The sequence below is a fragment of the Anas platyrhynchos genome, chromosome 1 (genome assembly GCF_047663525.1).
Source record: "Anas platyrhynchos isolate ZD024472 breed Pekin duck chromosome 1, IASCAAS_PekinDuck_T2T, whole genome shotgun sequence".
In the NCBI taxonomy this organism is placed as follows: Eukaryota; Metazoa; Chordata; class Aves; order Anseriformes; family Anatidae; genus Anas; species Anas platyrhynchos.
In genome coordinates, this window is record NC_092587.1 from 13193577 (window position 1) to 13211542 (window position 17966).

General features: G+C 37.9%; 1 protein-coding gene across 1 annotated transcript; it reads left to right on the plus strand.

The window, feature by feature from the left end:
• The first annotated feature begins 7447 nt into the window (after positions 1-7447).
• On the plus strand, positions 7448-16926 carry ARMC10 (armadillo repeat containing 10). The gene is made up of 6 exons (XM_027459555.3): positions 7448-7603; positions 8774-8925; positions 10404-10538; positions 11843-12019; positions 13762-13833; positions 15351-16926. Exons 1-6 carry the CDS (start codon positions 7480-7482, stop codon positions 15603-15605), a joined length of 915 nt encoding a protein of 304 aa, XP_027315356.3. The 5' UTR covers positions 7448-7479; the 3' UTR covers positions 15606-16926.
• Positions 16927-17966: the final 1040 nt, after the last annotated feature.

A 17966-nucleotide genomic window follows, 5' to 3' on the forward strand; every position in this document is an offset into this window, starting at 1 on the left:
ACATAAGTAAAGGTTTTTGAGGAACATTAAGCAGAAGTCATATTCTTTATGTATTCTTTAGGCAATATATATAGATAGATAGATAAATATCAAAAGAAAAGGATTTGCAATGTTTTTAGAAAGTACCTCCAATGTCAGTCTTACTGTATTTGCAGTATTGCATGCCATTAATATTTATATTCAACATGCAGTCTACACAACAAATGCTGTGGCACCAGCATTTTGAAGTCCAAGTTCAATATTATAAGCCACATAACATACACACAATTTAATACATACCATAATACAGAACCTATTCCCTTTAACGTTATTTCTCTGACCTTTTCCTCTAAAAATGTAAGCGGGTCTTCTGGATGCAAAGCAATTACACCACAAAGCAGAAAACAAAGCAGAACCAGCAAAAAGAAACTGCAAATTAATATATTTGTGTTAACAGTAAAGTATCTGAATATGAAAATATTAAAATAAATCCAAGATTACCAGCTTCTTTTAAAATATTGTAAAATAGAGGCATTTATTCTTATCACTAACCTTTAATTTCATTTATATTTTAAATTGAATATTGCATGCATCATCATATTTCAGTTGCTAGACTTCAAAGCACAAAGTTCAGGAGAGTAATAAAATATGGGGTATTTCTGTAACTACTCCTACTAATAATTTCATTTTAAATGTGCATAAAAAAAGAATATTTGTGAAATTGGATACTTTTATTTTTTAATACAAGGAAAAATACACACACATACAGAGAATTTAAAGCAAGATTAACTCTGTGCAGCTAAGAATATGTTGAATTGGGAAGCATGACCAGAAATCAATTTTGTAACAAATATTGAAAACAAAACAAGGTTTATATTAAGATTTCCTTTTCAAGATTGTTACCACACTACTTTACATTACATTTTGGGAATAATGCACAATAACTGATTAACTATTTTTCTCACTTGTATTTAGCTGTCTTCAGCTAAAGGATGTAGTTCATTTATTTTGGGGTTGTGAGCTCACATACAGGAAGAACTGCTAAATTATATTGATTTTTAAAAGCATATGGGCGAAGTCTGGTTATTTAAATGAATATTTAATGGAAATGATAAATTAGAAGGTTGTTTTCCAGGTAAAAATTTCAGAACATGACTGTGTATTTTTAATGAAACACCAACCTACATTAATGCAAAAGATTTTATCCTGGGACACGTTGTTATGCTTATATTTCCCTCTGTTGGTTACCAAGAAACTAGCTTTTAATAGTTATCACAAAGCCAAAACCTGAGTTTTTAGATTTTCTTCCAGCCCTAACACTTAGAAAACTACTTTTCTTTGTCTCAACCCACTTTTCACTACTGTCATTCTCCATGGTTCAGCTGGATGGTACTAAATCTCCATGTCCAAATTTTACCATTCAGTCTGGTCTAGTCTCTGTAATCTCATCACCAAAATTCTGACTATGCAATCTCACTATCCAGTTACAGCTAATTTTCCCAAACCATTTATTTTTACATATGCACTCTGGGAGAAGAAATACTTCATTTTCCAACATCCATACTGATTCTGACATTCTATTACTTAATACAACTGATCTATATAAGTATAAAACTAAATATTAAAAACAGGAAATATCCAGAGCAATTGCTACATATTTGATGGATAAAGTCAGTGCAGGAATGTAACGACTTACTGTACAAATTCAAATGATTTCTGACTTTGCAGAGCAGTTTGGGGTAAGAGATCACTGAGAGTTGGAACATGGATGCACAGTAACAGACCTTTTTGGCCATGAGTATGTGTTGTATTTTTACATGCCTACAAGTTAAGGTTACTAATAAAAAGGCAAAGCAAAATATGCACAGACACAATGAAAGGCAACTATCTTCAATTTACACACCTTGAATATTTAATAATACAAATTAACACACTAACATCTATTAACATCTATTCAGGGCTCTTAATAAAAGTTTAATTTTCAAGGTATATCTCAGTGGTGGATTATATTAAAAAATATTATTAATCTAACACATGGTTGTAATTCATGACAAATAATACCATTTTAAATAATATGCAGGCAGCTATACAGCATTCTTCGCAAGTTCTCCTGTGGATAGATTTTCCAAAGCCAATCCTAAGGTTGTTCAGCTACTCCCTCTCCTGGATCAAGCCAGGATCTGTCTGCCATATGAATCCCAATTTTTATTATTATGAGCTTTACTTATTTTCTTTTCTTTATAACTTTTCGAAAGAACACAAGCAATTATATATATATATATATATACATGTGTGTGTGTATATATATATATACATATATTTTACATTGGAAGTTGTGAAAGATCTAACACACAGAAAATCCAAAATATCCAACAATACACTGTACTGCAAGGCCTCTGTTTAACTTATTTGAGAATTTGTTTATAAAACCTAGGTAAGGAAAGGAATTGTAGCACCTTGTCTTGCAATTCTCATTCAGGTAGTCTTCAGTAATAATTGAGCCAGATGTGAAATTAAAAATAAAAATATTCCAAATCTGCACGTCTGGCTATTTCAATTAGACTTCTACACTCTTTCCAGCAACTGCTAACTATTCACAACCTAGAAAATTTACTTATCCATAAGACTGAAAAAATAAAACAAAAGAATATTCATGCATCAAATGTTAGTTACTTATCAATAAAATCCCCAGCTCATCAACTACATAGTAATCATAGGGCAAGAGCAAGTGTCAGATTCTGCACCTGGGAAGGGGCAACCCTGGCCATATGTACAGGCTGGGGGACAAGCGGTGGGAGATCAGCCCCACAGAAAGGGATCTGGGGGTTTTAGTCAACTGCAAGCTGAACATGAGCCAGCAGCGTGCCCTGGCAGCCAAGAAGGGCAACCATGCACTGAGGTGTATCAAGCACAGCACTGCTAGCTGGTCAAGGGAAGGGATTGTCCCGCTTTGCTCTTCCCTGGTGTGGCTTCACCTCGAGTACTGTGTGCAGTTTGGGGCACCACAGTACACAAAGGATGTGAAACTATTGGAAACTGTCCAGAGAAGGGCTGCAAAGATGGTGAAGGGTCTAGAGGACAAGATATACGAGGAGCAGCTGAGGTCCCTTGGTTTGCTCAGCCCAGAGCAGAGCAGGCTGAGGGGAGGCCTCATGGCGGCCTGCAGCTCCCTCACGAGGGGAGCGGAGGGGCAGGCGCTGAGCTCTGCTCTCTGGGGACAGCGACAGGACCCAAGGGAACGGCATGGAGCTGGGACAGGGGAGGGTCAGGCTGGGGGTTAGGGAAAGGTTCTGCACCCAGAGGGTGGTCGGGCACTGGGACAGGCTCCCCAGGGCAGTGGGCACAGCACCGAGCCTGATGGAGTTCAAGGAGCATTTGGACAACACTCAGACGCAAGGTCCAATTTTTGGGTGGTCCTCTGTGGAGCCAGGAGTTAGACTCGATGATCCTGGTGGGCCCCTTCCAACTCAGGATATTCCGTGATTCTATGAATTCTTCTTAAAGAAATCAAAAAAACTGCTGCAGTACACTTATCAGTAGCTATCTTTCTATGAAGAGCTATCTTTCTTTGTCAGCAATGTGACAAAGGTCACCTGTTGTTTAAAAGTTCACAAAGAAAAAGTTAAAATTGTGTAGCATTCAATTTAATGCTACACAGCTTAGTAATGGAAGAATCATTCTAAACCCCCTTTCAGCATGCTTTTAGAGCTGTTAAAAATAAATTCATACCTACATATGTAAATATATTCCTACTTCTTATTCATGTGTGAAATAGAAAGTTATTAAGAGTCAGCAGCTGAACAAAAATACCTGATATCCAAGAAGCTTTACAAACTCTTTAGCTGTGACACTTTTTTGCCATTGAAATGACCTCAGTACAGAGAACAATAGCTTTGTTAACAGACATTGCAACAGTAACTTCCATTTATTTTCAACACAAAAAATAATATGACAGGATGGCATGGGTGATGACTGTCAGCTGTGCCTTAGAAAACACTCTCTAAGATGACAAAGGAACATCTACATGTATGTCTTGTCTGTAATGTTTTCCAAAGCAAAAGAACTTTTCAGTTTCAAGATCTGTGTTCTATGCCTAAGGAAAAACAAACAAACAAACAAACAAACAAAAAAAAAACAAAGAAACAAACAACAACAACAAAAACAAATAATCTAAATGCAACAGATTCATTTTTACCAACAGTTCTTAAACGGTCATATATTTTCTTTGTTTTCTCTTACTTCTAGTCCAGGACAAAATCAACACAACTTCTTCATAGTAGTTTATTAGAGATACAGCAAGTTTTAATCTTTATGATTCTCCAAAATCCCATAAGCTATCAAGAATCAGTAGATGCCAGTGTGGTTTAACTGGCAGCTCCTGTTGTTTTCTTGCAAACCTTCATAATCTGCAGTGCTTTTCCAAAAACACCTGTTAAAATGAAGAGGCTGTATCCTTTCAAATTTTGAAAAATGAACTACTGAAGTTCCACAACAAACTTTTTGTGTGCGTGTGTGTGAAGATTGGTTAAAAGCCCTTGACCTTTGTTGCTTTTGGTGTGTTGTGACTACCACAACTCCTGCTCACCAGTAATGACCTTACAGTGTCTGTGTGTTTTTAATGTCCATTTGCATTTCTTACATCCATTTGTTGACTCACCAACTGCTTAGAAGGCACTTGGGCAGAGAACATCTTTTGCTATATGTACAGCACCAAGCACAACATAATATCCCGTCATTACCAAGGTTTCTAAGCCTTACAATGATGTTGACTAACATACTAAGTAGTAGTGTGTGAGCTCAATGTAAAAATAAATAATATATATATACATAAATTTTGTTATTTTGGTTTGTTGGTACAAATGTGTTAGGTCCTGTCCTCATACTCGCAGTGCTGATGACATGCTGTTCATCACATATTCAAATTACTCTACTGTTTACATTTTAGATCTACCATGACACCTTACTTAAATGTCAGCGCAGGATTATAATTACTTCACGTCTACCTGCAATAGGAGAATACATTGTAACCAGATGCACTTTAGCAAAGACAGTAAAAGCTTGCATCCCTGGGATGAGTTCCAGCAAGCCTACAGTGGATTACCACTGATAACTACCAAAAAAAAATGATGCAAAAATGTAACAAAACAGTTGTCAGCTCTATCTCTTTGGGAGACTCAGGAAGTCTGGTCTTCTGCTTCTGCTATTCCTGAAAGCAGAAGACAAGAAAAGAGGAGAGTGTGTGAAACACAGTGAGGCCAGGACTGGCTGTGACCTTCAGTTTTCCACTAATCCTGACTAGAAAGCCTGATTACTGTCAAAGGCTTTTCTATTCCAGTCATAATCCTTGAACTTCCCATTCTTCTTCCTAATAGCTTAGCAATTTATCCTTCATTGCAAAATTAAACCAGGTCATATGGCAGAAAAATATTGAGCGAGTTCTGCATGCAAATTTAATTTTAACATTGCATGAACACAGCTACTCATAGCAGTGAAAGTCATCATCATATATATACTATTTGCAGGATTATAGTTTACCTAACTTTTTATGGCTATATTTTAAAAGTAAATCTGGATGGGATCTGAAAGAGAGAGATCACACAGGAATGAAAGAATCAGACGCAGCAGGGAATCTCAAATTATTTGGACACAATTATTTGGACTCCAGCTGTGTCTGGACCATGTTCAAACCACAACCTAATCCTAAAATGACTTACGCAAATGTCTGTTTTAGAACTCCATATCCTTCTTAATTTTGAGAATATTTACATAAATGTTCATGGATCTCAGTTTAGCTTTGATGTTCCTTAATATAGGAAGCAGTATCATTTAATTTATCTTTGTACCGAGCATACTGTAACCTCATAAAGAAATTAAAATATAATAAAATGACAAATTAAAAATATGACTGGGCATCAGTGAGCACCAATATCTAAGAAAAAAAAAAAAAAAAAAAAAAAAAGATGAAAAGACCTGACAGAGGCTAATTTTATAACTGGCTCTTTCCCTTAAGAAATTCCCTTTAATCTGAACCTGAGTTCTGTCATTTTTAGTTTATTAATGCCACTACTGCTATAAAGGTATTTATAACTTTTGCTTGGAAATGTAAAATACAGCTATTTTTGAAGTGCTGAATCAAGAAATACGCCATATGCATGATACATCTTATGTTCTTCTGAGCTTAAAACAAAATAAAATAAATAAATAAATAAAGAATGATCAAGAGAAGGATTCTCTTGAGAGGTACTCAGTCTGCTTGGTGTGCTGCTCCATAATTATTCTAATTGGCTCAGGATTTTTTATTAGTGTTTCCATGGAAATCCTGGCTGTAATAGCTGCTTCCAAGTGGGGTCTATTTTTGGTACCTGAAGTATCAGGATGACTCTTAAACTGTTTTTTTTTTTTTGTATTGTCGTTGTTTAAGGAAGCTGCAAAAGGGCTGCTGCAGATTTTGAACTAGACAGAGGTGAAATTGGCATAGGTAAAAAGGGAAGAAACCAAAGAAATACAGAGAATAGGGAAGAATGCTGAAGCTGGAAATACAAACTGTTTCCTCTGTAGCTCTTCGTGTTGTGACATGGTTTTACACCCTAATGTTTCATGGAAATGTATTTCCTCCTGTGTCAATACCACCAACACCCAAAACGTGGCACAATACCATTTTTGACAGGCCATAAAAAACGCAAACAGCGCGCAGCGCTCAGCAAGAAGGAAAGCACGCAGGCGCTGAGCACTTTCCTCCTGAAATCTAAAAGCATTTCCATAACCAAACCCCAAAAAATTAATCAAATCTCGGAGGGTGCCCAAGCAGCTCGGTGCTCCCTTCCCTCCGAGCTGAGGGGGAAGCTCAGGGTCCCGCTTTCCCCGGGGCCCGGCTCGGCCGCGGAGCTGAGGCAATGCCGCCGCCATTACTCGAGGCAGGCCCCGAGGTGCTGAGGGGCGCCATGGCCGCGGGCCCTGTGGGGCTGGGGGCGCCATGGCCGGGGCTGCCCCGCTCGGTGTCTGAAGTAAAAGGAGTAAAAGGAGTAAAAGGAGTAAAAGGAGTAAAAGGAGTAAAAGGAGTAAAAGGAGTAAAAGGAGTAAAAGGAGTAAAAGGAGTAAAAGGAGTAAAAGGAACGCCGGCAGGGAGAGGGGGCGGCCAGCAGCACCCCCGGGGCGCATATTTTCAAACGCGTTTATTTCTAATGCGTTGGGTGTATTTTGTTAAGACTTTATTAGGTTTGTTTTTAGTGGTCTCTGTAAATAGACGCATAGTTAAGAATAAAAATAACAGTAATAAAAAAGTGCGTTCTCCTTTTTCTCCCAAGTCTCTCGCAAAGGCTCTTCGCGGCTGCTGGGCGCCGCTAAAGCCGAAGCTGCGCTGAGGTACGGCAATGCCCGGCTCCCATCAGCTCCCTTCACCTTCTCCATCTCCCTCAGCTCCCTCCACCTCCCTCAGCCCCCTCGGCTCCCCCCGGCTGCGGGGCGGTGCCGGATGGGGCGGCTGCTTCCGCGGCCGGGGCGATGGGGGAGCGGCGGGGGGCGGCGGTGAGGGCGGCGGCGGCCGGGCTGGTGCTGGGGGCCGCCGCCTGCTACTGCCTGTGGCGGCGGGCGGCGGGAGGGGGCCGCCGGCGGGGGCCGCCCTCAGGTGAGGCGGGGAGGGGATGGCGGCAGCGCCGGGGGCTCGTCTGGGAGAGGCCCCGAGCCGCGGGGAGAAGCCGCCGTGTGTGGCGGGGTGTGGGCTTGTTATTTAAAAAAAAAAGCACAACAGCCCTCAAATATATGCATTTTTAATTCCCCTAAAGCTTATATATCCAATCGGCGTATCAACTTAACAGGTTTCTACGCAGTTGTGGTGTTGGAGCTGTGTGCCCCCATAACTCAAAGCCAAGCAAAAGCGGGCCTGAAGGAACGTGCAATGTGAAAATGCAGATAAGAACCAATTTAGTTGGTTTCCCTAGCTAGCTGTTGGGTTATCGTAATTTGCTTTGGTTTTATTTATTTATTTATTTTAAATCAAGGAATGTGATGGTGTTTGCCTGAGGAAGTGCTGGCAGCAAATATGAGAACCTGCGAAGGATTTCTTAGCTTCCAAAAGTCATTTCCAGCCATCCGTGACTAGTCCGATAGTCACAGATCGGGTCTTCAAGCAGTTCAGCTACCTAAATAGTTCTGCCTCCAACCTGGCTAATAATGGTCCTTGCTGTCATTAGTGTCACAGTTTTATGAAAGCCAGGTACTTCACAGCATCATTCAGATGGAGAAGTGGCCTTCCTTAGCCAAGCGACTGCACTCCATGAACAGCAGCATTCTTAACATTTTGGCTGTTACTTCATCAAAGAACCTCAGCTTACTGGCAAAATATCATTAGCGTAATTTCTGGAAATAGTAGTCCTCAAATCCGAAGTTTTATTCTCTTTTCCCACAGTGTTCAGACAGATCTCCGTGTTTCATTTCAGGGAACATTAGAAAAAAATTAGCATGTTTGGTGAATAATCCTTATAATTTTGAATGGGAGGTTTGCTGTTGGTTAACCAAAGAGTAATGTACACCAAGCTCTGTTTACATATTCCTTTTATTCTTTTTATCATTTCTACTTTGAAAAGAAGTAGCCATGGGATTCAGGAAAAAGGATGGGAGTCCTGCTGTGGTAAAACAGAATCTTTTTGCTATGATATGGTGGTTGGGTACAATCAAACTCAGAACAATATGTACTATAACTAAGAGCTAAGGCTCAGCTTGGTAAAAAAAAGCATTCAGTGGTAACTGTGAAATGTCTGAAACTTGGTATTAAGTATTTCATTTAATTTTTAAACAGTGACAGACAAAAGTCCTCCAGAGTCACCCCATACCATGGATGCGGATGCTCTACAGAAACTTATTCATTTGCTCCAGGCCACAGATGATCCATTAATTCAAGAGCAAGCTTTAATCACTCTCAGCAACAGTGCCGCCTTCTCTGTAAATCAAGTAAGTATTGTTTTGTAGGAAACAATGGTGTTTCAATTCCAGTCGGTATGGAAAATGAAAGGTGCTGTTTTGCTCAAGAGTGACACAAGACTGAGAGCTAGGTTGTCCTGTGTTCTAAAATCCATTTTATGTCTATGCCTTTATTTCCTGCTAGTACAAAGAATGTAATTTACCAGCCTCAGAAGATTTATCTAAGCTCAATCTTTGTACAAATTACATTTATACAACTTTGTCTGTACGGCGTTCCATGTTTTCAAAGTACTGTAAATATCTTTATATCTTCTGTTACTTACAGTTGTGTAATGTTAATTAAAGGGTTGAATTTGAGACAATTTCAGGATCTGATCTGAAATCTACTGAGATTAATTTAATGTAGGTTTTTTATGTTTATAAAGTTGCATGCCATTTGCATCTTAGTAGCTTCCCAACTAAGTCTCTTCAATTCAATCGGGAATATGATGCAGAAGAGCTTTGAGATGGATGCACATTTTCATGTCTTTGTAAAGGCTTAACCTCCAGGGTTGCCCCCACACACACTCCTTTTTTTTTTTTCTTTTTTTATGGAACTTATGACAGCTGTCTATTCTGGCTGCTTAAAACTCTTTTCCTAGTAGAAATATCTCAGAACACCATAACTGAATCAAGACCCATTTCCATTTTCTTGAAAACAGTGAATTGGTCTTTTGGTGATTTAATGACTTCTACATGAGAAAAAAAAAAAAGTGTAAGGGAAAAGAAAGACAAAGTTTTATAATTTCTACTTCTAATAATATAAAGCTTGAAACTCTCTTCTGATTGGACAGGACTTTTACGTTCAGTTGAGACATGTTCATAAATGACCTGTTCATTGTCTCAACTATTCTATAAACTTGATATGCAATAATTAGCTTTGATCGTCTATAATCTGAGATGCTTTAAGCATTCTTTGCACCAAATTTTAGAAGTAAAGGCATTATGCCATTGCCAAATAACATCAAATAATACTTTGACCCTAAGCAGGACTATTGGTAATTTCAATGGAAGCAATATACTCAAAGGGCAGCTTGGTGATTGCACATCTTTTTAACAAGCTGTACCAAATCCTTCTCCAATTTAGCACAAGCAAAGCATAACAGGTATTTTTCCAACATCTTTAGGAGCTGTCTTATTTTTGCAAGCTCTTCAAAATTCTATTATTTTCTGAGCAGCTTTTCAGAAGGATGTATAGTATTGATGTCTGTGAAATGAGATTACTTTCCAAAATGTTTTTGATACTGTAAGCTGGTAAGAGTTTCAAAATAAATGCCATGCATAGTTTGTTTTTGTATGGGATGATAACATAAAGAAATAACAAACTGCTAACACTCTTTTAAAAAAGTAGTCTGTCATGTGGAAGTCATTAACACATTCCATGTAGATTAAACAGAAACTTTGAGTAAAGCCTTCATCATTTAATTTAAAAATTGTAGTAATCTTATTATGTGTCTTTTATATTTCAGGATATAATTCGAAATCTGGATGGCCTTTCTGTTATTGGAGGGATGCTCTCGGACTGTGTTCCCAAAGTTACAGAAAAAGCACTAAATGCACTTAATAATTTGAGTATGAATATTAAAAATCAGGAAGAGATACAGGTAAGTTTTTTACAGGGGAAAAAAATAAGAGTAATTGAGTCATAGAAAATAGTACAGGGCTTTCAACATATTTATTAAATACAGGGAAGGATGCTAAAATCTTTTGAGGTTAGTCATATAAGACGTCAGATCTGGATGATCTGTGTATCCTAAGGCCAAATGGATAACTTAAAAATGCATCATAACACTGGCAATTACTTCTTTTGAAAAGAAAAAAAAAAAAGACACGAAAGTAGACAGCCTGTGTTTAGCTTTCACCAAATGCCACTGAACAGAGATTGTGCTGTTAATTTATAGTGAAATTATGTGAGGCAAGATGATTTCCAAATACGTCTAGAACATCAGTAACAGTTGCTTATTAAGATGGGTAGCAGGCTGAGCCTAGTGTGATGCTTAGGGAAAGGAACTGGAGAAGAAAATGGGAATTGATCCCTTGGGTTTGTCTGCAATACATTTTTCTGTGTGATATTTTAATCTTAAAAGAAGAAGCTGTAATAATGGCAACAAGTCCTGTTGGTAGATACCAAAGATGGTATGGATGGAACAGGACCAGACATAAAAAAAAAAAGCAGCCACTTTTGACATTATCTGATTGAGAAGTGTCCAAGTTTACATGCAGGTTGGAAGACTTTTGGTATTTTTGTCATTAGCTTGATAAAAAGACATCTTGACTGTATGTGGTCATTTGCAGCACCTTTAGTGCTGAGTACCTTTTTTTTTGAAGTGGTGCTTGCCAATTGAAAACATTAATGTAGGCATATAGGTAGAAAACAACTCCTTTGATAAAGTAGAAGTATTTTTTTTTCTTAGTTAGGGTTCCAAGATTCATTGTGTGCTGTCATCCAGAAGAATCTAGGTAAATAATAGTTGCAGGTGTCAGTTGTCATCGTTGTTCTTGAGGAGCACGCCAGTGAATGGGCCACGTGGGTGGAAGAAGGGATGTCATTCCAAGACTTACCATTAGCTTGATCTCAATGTTTAAGAACCTTAGTTGCTTTAAGTCACTTTTGAAACAACTCCTTAAAGCAAATATGCCACTTCTAGAATGGAGTCAAAACAATTTGGGTTTTCAGAGTAATTTATGCTTCAGGGAAGTTATTTAGCATGTCTGTACTGTCTGCTTCTATCAGGCCAACAGAGTATCTGTGTGTATTAAAAACAAACCAAAGCAAAGTCCTTGTTTCCAAGTGCCTTGATCAGATTCTGTATTGTGTTCACTTTAGGCTACTGTTGCTAGACCAATGATACTATTTGTGAATAGAAAATGTGCTTGTATTAAAAAGGAGCCTTCCCTTTTTCCCTAGGTATATATTGAACAAGTTTGTAAGAATGTTGAATCAGCCCCTCTGAATTCTGATCTGCAGCTCGCTGGGCTCAGGTTGTTGACAAATATGTCTGTTACCAGTGACTACCACCATAAGATGATAAACCAGATCCCATGCCTTCTTCGTGTGCTTTCGGAAGGATCTGAAAGAACACAGGTAATGAGTACTATATTGTTACAAACCAGTTATGAAGCTGTTTTACTAGCCTCCTTTCTACTGTTTTTGTTATATGGCTTAGACTGTGCTTAGAAAATCAAATATTCCTTGATGATACATAAAATCTGTAAAATGTGGATCAGTATTACTTTCTCTATGTAGATCCAGGAATAGGGGTGAGAAGGAAGAGCATCTCGATAGTGCATTCACCGGGATAGAGCTGTAGCAAACAAGCGCTGTGTGCACTGTGTTGTTGCTCTATGCCTTTGCTCCAGCAACTCTAGAATTCTTTTCTGCTTCCTAAACATTGCAATTGCATCACAGAGCAAGGAGGATCTATCTACATGTGAAAGACTTCACTGATGCACAAATCTCTGGAGAAACATGCCAAGCTGTGATAACCTAAGATCTCCATTTCCTTTCTTTACGGTTGTTACATCTCTTGCAACTGAGTGGCTGCAATGGGAAATTATTTGTGATTCTGTGCTGATTTGGGAATTATTGCCAGAAGTATTGAAAGAAAAAAGTTTCAAAGGAGGACTTCAAATGTTGAGCTTCTCATCCACCAACACCCCCAGAGGCTTCTCCTCAGAGCTGCTCTCAATCCATTCTCCACCCAGCCTGTGTTTGTGCTTGGGATTGCCCCAGCCCAGCTCCAGGACCTTGCCCTTGGCCTTGTTGAACCTCATGAGGTAGCACAGGCCCACCTCTCAGGCCTGCCCAGTCCCTCTGGGTGGCATCCCTTCCCTCCTGCATGTCGGCCGCACCACACAGCTTGGTGTCATCGGCAGACCTGGTGAGGGTGCACTCGATCCCACTGTCCGTGTTGCTGACAAAGATGTTAAATGGTGCTGGTCCTGATACTGACCCCTGAGGAACTCCTTTTGTCACTGGTCTCCACCTGGACATTGAGCCACTGACTGCAACTGTTTGAGTGCAGCCATCCAGCCAACTCCTTATGCACGGAGCGGTCTGTCCGTCAAATCCATGTCTCTCTAATTTAGAGACAAGGATTTTACACGTAATGATCTTTAGGAACAGTGTTTTAGTCCATCTTGTGAAAAAACACAGATGCATAAGTAAATGAGTAAGTCAGTACTTGTGGCTTGTTGAGAACACATTTCTTTAGGAACAATCCCATCTCTCAGTACAATGGAAAAAATAAACTGGATTTGCTGAGTATTAGACTTTAGTAGCTTGCTTTTTTTTTTTCTCTGCATCCTACTCTTTATCTGCTTATTCTTTAGATTTTATCTTTTTTCACTGTCATCTCCTGCTTCTAAAATACTAAGAAAGTACCAGACCTGTATTTAAGAATTGCATAAAACTGTGTTACAATTGAGTTGATTCATCTAATTTGCTGATGTAATCGTGTGAAAGCTAAAGTCCTGAGTAAAGGCAAATTCTATAGTCTCTCATCTTTTTTTTTTTTTTTTTTTTTTTAAAAAAAAAAAAAAAGGTAAGCCAGTAGAGAATATATTGGAGTCGTTGCAGTCTGGTGACAATATTAAAAGCAGCAGCTTGACTGCATGAGTGTATCCTTCCTTTAGTGAAAATTTGTGTTCAAAGACTCTAAGAAAAAAGGAATTATGAAAAATCAGAGGATAGTGGACTATAGTAAAATATAGCAGGGCAAGTTAGGGGCAGACAAAAGTGCTAAAGAAGATAAGGAAGCACTAATTTCTGCTCTCACCCATTCTGGTTTTAGAGCTTGCAATGAGTTTGTATGCTCCTCATTTCAGATCCAAGTTTTGAAAGTACTTGTGAACTTATCTGCAAACCCAGCCATGACAAGACATTTTCTCAGAGCTCAGGTAAGGTTCTTGTTATTTCACTTTTTTTTTTTTTTAAACATTTACATATGTATATGTGTGTAGATCTGTAAATGAATTAGAAGAATTTAAATATTACAAATACATATGCAATTCCAGAGCAAAATTTTAGCAAGTACCTTATTAAAATTAATAGTTAGATGTATACGGTCTTTTACAGCTTAGCCTCCTAGATTGCAGTGTATTACAGATTATATTAATTGCAGACTGTATTTCTTGCAAATGGAGAGTCACAGAATGTAGACGTTTTAAAGCATTTGGTCACATTTCATGTGCAACATTCCAAATCACAAAGTGGTTTGGGTTGGAAGGGACCTTAAAGATCACCCAGTTTCATCCCCTGCCATAGGCAGGGACACCTCCCACCAGACCAGGTTGCCCAAAGCCCCATCCGGCCTGGCCTTGGACACCTCCACAGATGGGGCATCCACAGCTTCTCTGGGCAGCCTGGCCCAGCGCCTCACCACCCTCAGAGTAGAGAATTTCTTCCTTACATCAAACCTAAATCTACCCTCTTTTAGTTTAAAGCCAAATAATTAGTGACAACTTAAATACTGTTCTTACTTTTCACCAACGGGATAGTACTGTGAACTTTTTAAAGTAATATACAAAGTATCCTGATGAGTTTCAAAAACAAGCTCAAAATATCCTTTCCAGACATGCAGTCAGTATATAGATTTCTGATAGGGTACGAAGTTCAAATATAACCAGTACTGTAGATCATTGTTTTCAACAGCTGTTTCAATAGCTAACGGCCTGTACCAAATAAAATCAAATTCCACTGAAATCCCCACCTCCTTTCTCAAATGCATCCATAAATCTTTGTCTCTAAGCGCTATAAATAAGCTTTCTTTGTGCATTACTTATGTCTCCATGGAGAACTTTTATCTGATACTTGCTACTTGGCATACAGGTTTATTTCAGTTACATCTTTTCCTCACAGCAAAACAAAGATCCATGACTGGAACACTTACACATCCTCCTTCTCCTCTCCAAATAAGTTCCTTAAAATGTGCAATAGCTAATTTAAAAACCAAACTTTTGTTTTTGAGATATCTGCTGCCAGAAGCAGAGCTAATCTAGATATTACCAGATTTTCATGACTAAGACAAATTTAGGGTAGCTTAATGTTCAGTTTTCTGTTAAAAGTGTATATTTTCCTGTTCTATCAGATACATTAACATACAAACATTCAGATCACCACAGAGGGCAAACCCAGCACTATTTAGAAGAAAAGCAGACCCTCTTACAGATGGGAATTTTCTAGACAACTGTATTTTGGAGATTGAAAGTACAAAGCATTGATCAGCCTGTGATACACACACAAGCCAGTCTTTTCTAAAGAGGAAACATGCATGCTGTGCAGCGTATGGAGTTCTGGTTTACATAGCTTCCATTTAGGTGCAGGTCTTTTTTTCCCCAATGTTTTAAAGTTAATGTTAAGTACATGTAACTAAATCCCTGACTATTAAGTATGGATTCTTTATTTAATATCCTAGATGCCATCACTGCTGTTACTTTTTGACAACTGCATGAACAAAGATATTCTGCTTAGAGCCCTGGTGTTTGCAGCAAATTTGAAAAAGAATGTGAACAATGAAGGTGGCTCGATGATTCAGGACCAATACAGTGAAGATTCAGTTTTCTCTATACTCTGCAGGGATTCTACCCCATTTGCTCAGAAGCTGGCATCTTTATGGCATCACCCTGATCCAGAAGTGAAAGAGCAAGTTGTGAGAATATTAACACGATAGTAATTTTAAGAAGTGACTGACAAAAATATCTAATCTTAAGATTAGATGTAAAAGAGTACTGAATAGGCATAAATCAGTTATTACAAAAGAGATGGAAATATACTTAATAGAGAGAGCATACCAGATGTCTTATAAGAGATAAAGCAGAAAGTTATTGGCACTGAGAAGCCACTATCCAGGTGGTACATGTAAACAGAGGGAGGCACAGTTTAAAGCAGGAATGTTTTTATATACAGAGTGAATATTTAAATGGATGAATAAAGTCAATCTAAATATTCTCAATGTCATATTTTATGCCTTAGATATTTACAGCTATTGAATATCTTGAGAATGATACATCAAAGATTCAGGACTTCAGTTCAGGCATTTACATTTTACTACTCTGATATCTATTAAGAAGCTACAGGCAAATCTTAGAAAATCTTAAACAAAAACAGTGCCAAACTACCACTGACTTCCTGCAGAAATAGTATTTTCAATGAAAATTATAGATTAAAATTATCCAACGCTTTTTTTTTTACCTTAACTGCAGAGAATGCTAAGCATATAAAAATGTAGTATGAAAATATATCCATCCCATTTAGCTAAACTGCAGTGCAGTTAACTGCAACATGGAATGTTTCCATACTTGAACAAAATCATACGGATTTTTATCTCCCTTAAGCAATAACTCTAAAGGAAAGCATACATATTTTTCAAAATACTTTATTTTGAGCCAGATTATCTGCACCTCTGCTTTACTATCGTCATTAGAGAAGTGTCATGCACATTTTTACAAAAGCTTCCTGTTCAGGAGAAGCCCTAAAGCCTGCTTGGAGAGACTCAATGGGAGCTCATGGAGAGCTCTATTCCATTCATCAGCATCACTGGAACATCAGGTGCTTCTGTTGAGTTAGCCACCATAAATTTTCAGTCACTTCTGCAGCATCAATTCAAAACGAAATGGAATACATCTAAACGTCGTAAAGGAAACTGAAGGAAGTTTCACTGATAAACACAGAACATGTAGTAAACACTTTACATTAAAACAAGACTACTGAAACTTCCAGAACACCAAACCATGGAGAAAATAGTGTCAGATGTATAGGCTGGAAAACTTAGAAGAACTGTGTTACCTACATCATTACCAGATGCTTCATCTTTTTAAGTTAATACATACACTCCGCTGTTAATAATATTTTTTTCTGTATATTCAGTAGATACTTTATTTTCTGTAGACACCTGTCTTCAAATAGAATGGCAAGAAAAATATGCCAAGATCAATAAACAGGTAAAGCTATATATATATATATATATATATAAATAAAATCTACTTTGTTTATATGTAGTTTTTAACTCAACAGGAATAACAGAAGTGGAAGTTGGCATGATTCCCACTCCAGAACTCTGACAATCACTGCATTTAGAGTGAACTTCCCTTTTTCCTTCCCACTGGTCTAAAAAAACACTGTTCATTTTGCAATATGCAAATTACAGTACAATCACATAATGTTTTGCCATATTTTGAAGATTTTTTTCCTGCTTCTGTATTTAACAGAGTAGTAGGTCAGACACTGCGAATTTTATCTCACTTTTTTCTTCTGAGACAAGAAGAAATTAGTCTGTTCCAGGTGTATCTGATTTTATATACATATGTTTTCTTAGCCTCACCAATGGAGATGTCTAGATGTCCCTCTCCATGTTCTTCAACCTAAAAATAAGTTTTTCATGTATCATCTTTTTGATAAAGTTGTTTGTCCACTACCAAAGGAAAAGAATTCAAATGGCCATTGTCCTCCCTATTTAAAATACATAAAAACTTTCTGCAGCATTGCCTCAATCTTTTTTTTCCTGGCCTAGGAAGAGCTATTTTTAAACCTTTTCTTCACAGAACAATACTACTGAGATGTTTTGAAACAATGCAAGACTCTCCAATGTGTCTTCATAAAACTGTCTTAATTTTTCATCCCCTGCTCCATACCCCATATGGAATCTTACCAGCACCAAACAAAACATAGCAGTCACTGTTCTGCATACAAGTGCTGTGAACGAATGCATCTAAAACAAAACATTCCATTACTGACATACAAGGCTCTGGTCCTTATAATTCAGTACTCCACGTTTCTGCGTAGCTATAACAGGTACTGCCTGTTTTAGTTTCATTTTCTCTTTCTAAAATGCAGAATTTTACAAAATACAGGCTATCGATTTTGAAAACTGAAAGAACAATTTGAGTTTTAACCATGTCCTACAAAATACTCATAACATCCTGCAGCTTTGTCTCCTCCACAATATTATGTGTAATATACATCACATTATCCTACCCATTACTGAAGCTGTTGTTTAAATGTAAGGCCCAACACAGATGCCATCTGAAATGTC

Bases quoted from the DNA above. Each gene is read 5' to 3' on its own strand.
- ARMC10 (XM_027459555.3), top strand. From the start codon at position 7,480: ATGGGGGAGCGGCGGGGGGCGGCGGTGAGGGCGGCGGCGGCCGGGCTG. The intron at 7,604-8,773 runs GTGAGGCGGGGA...ATTTTTAAACAG, and splicing joins CCGGCGGGGGCCGCCCTCAG to TGACAGACAAAAGTCCTCCA. The intron at 12,020-13,761 runs GTAATGAGTACT...TCCTCATTTCAG, and splicing joins AAGGATCTGAAAGAACACAG to ATCCAAGTTTTGAAAGTACT.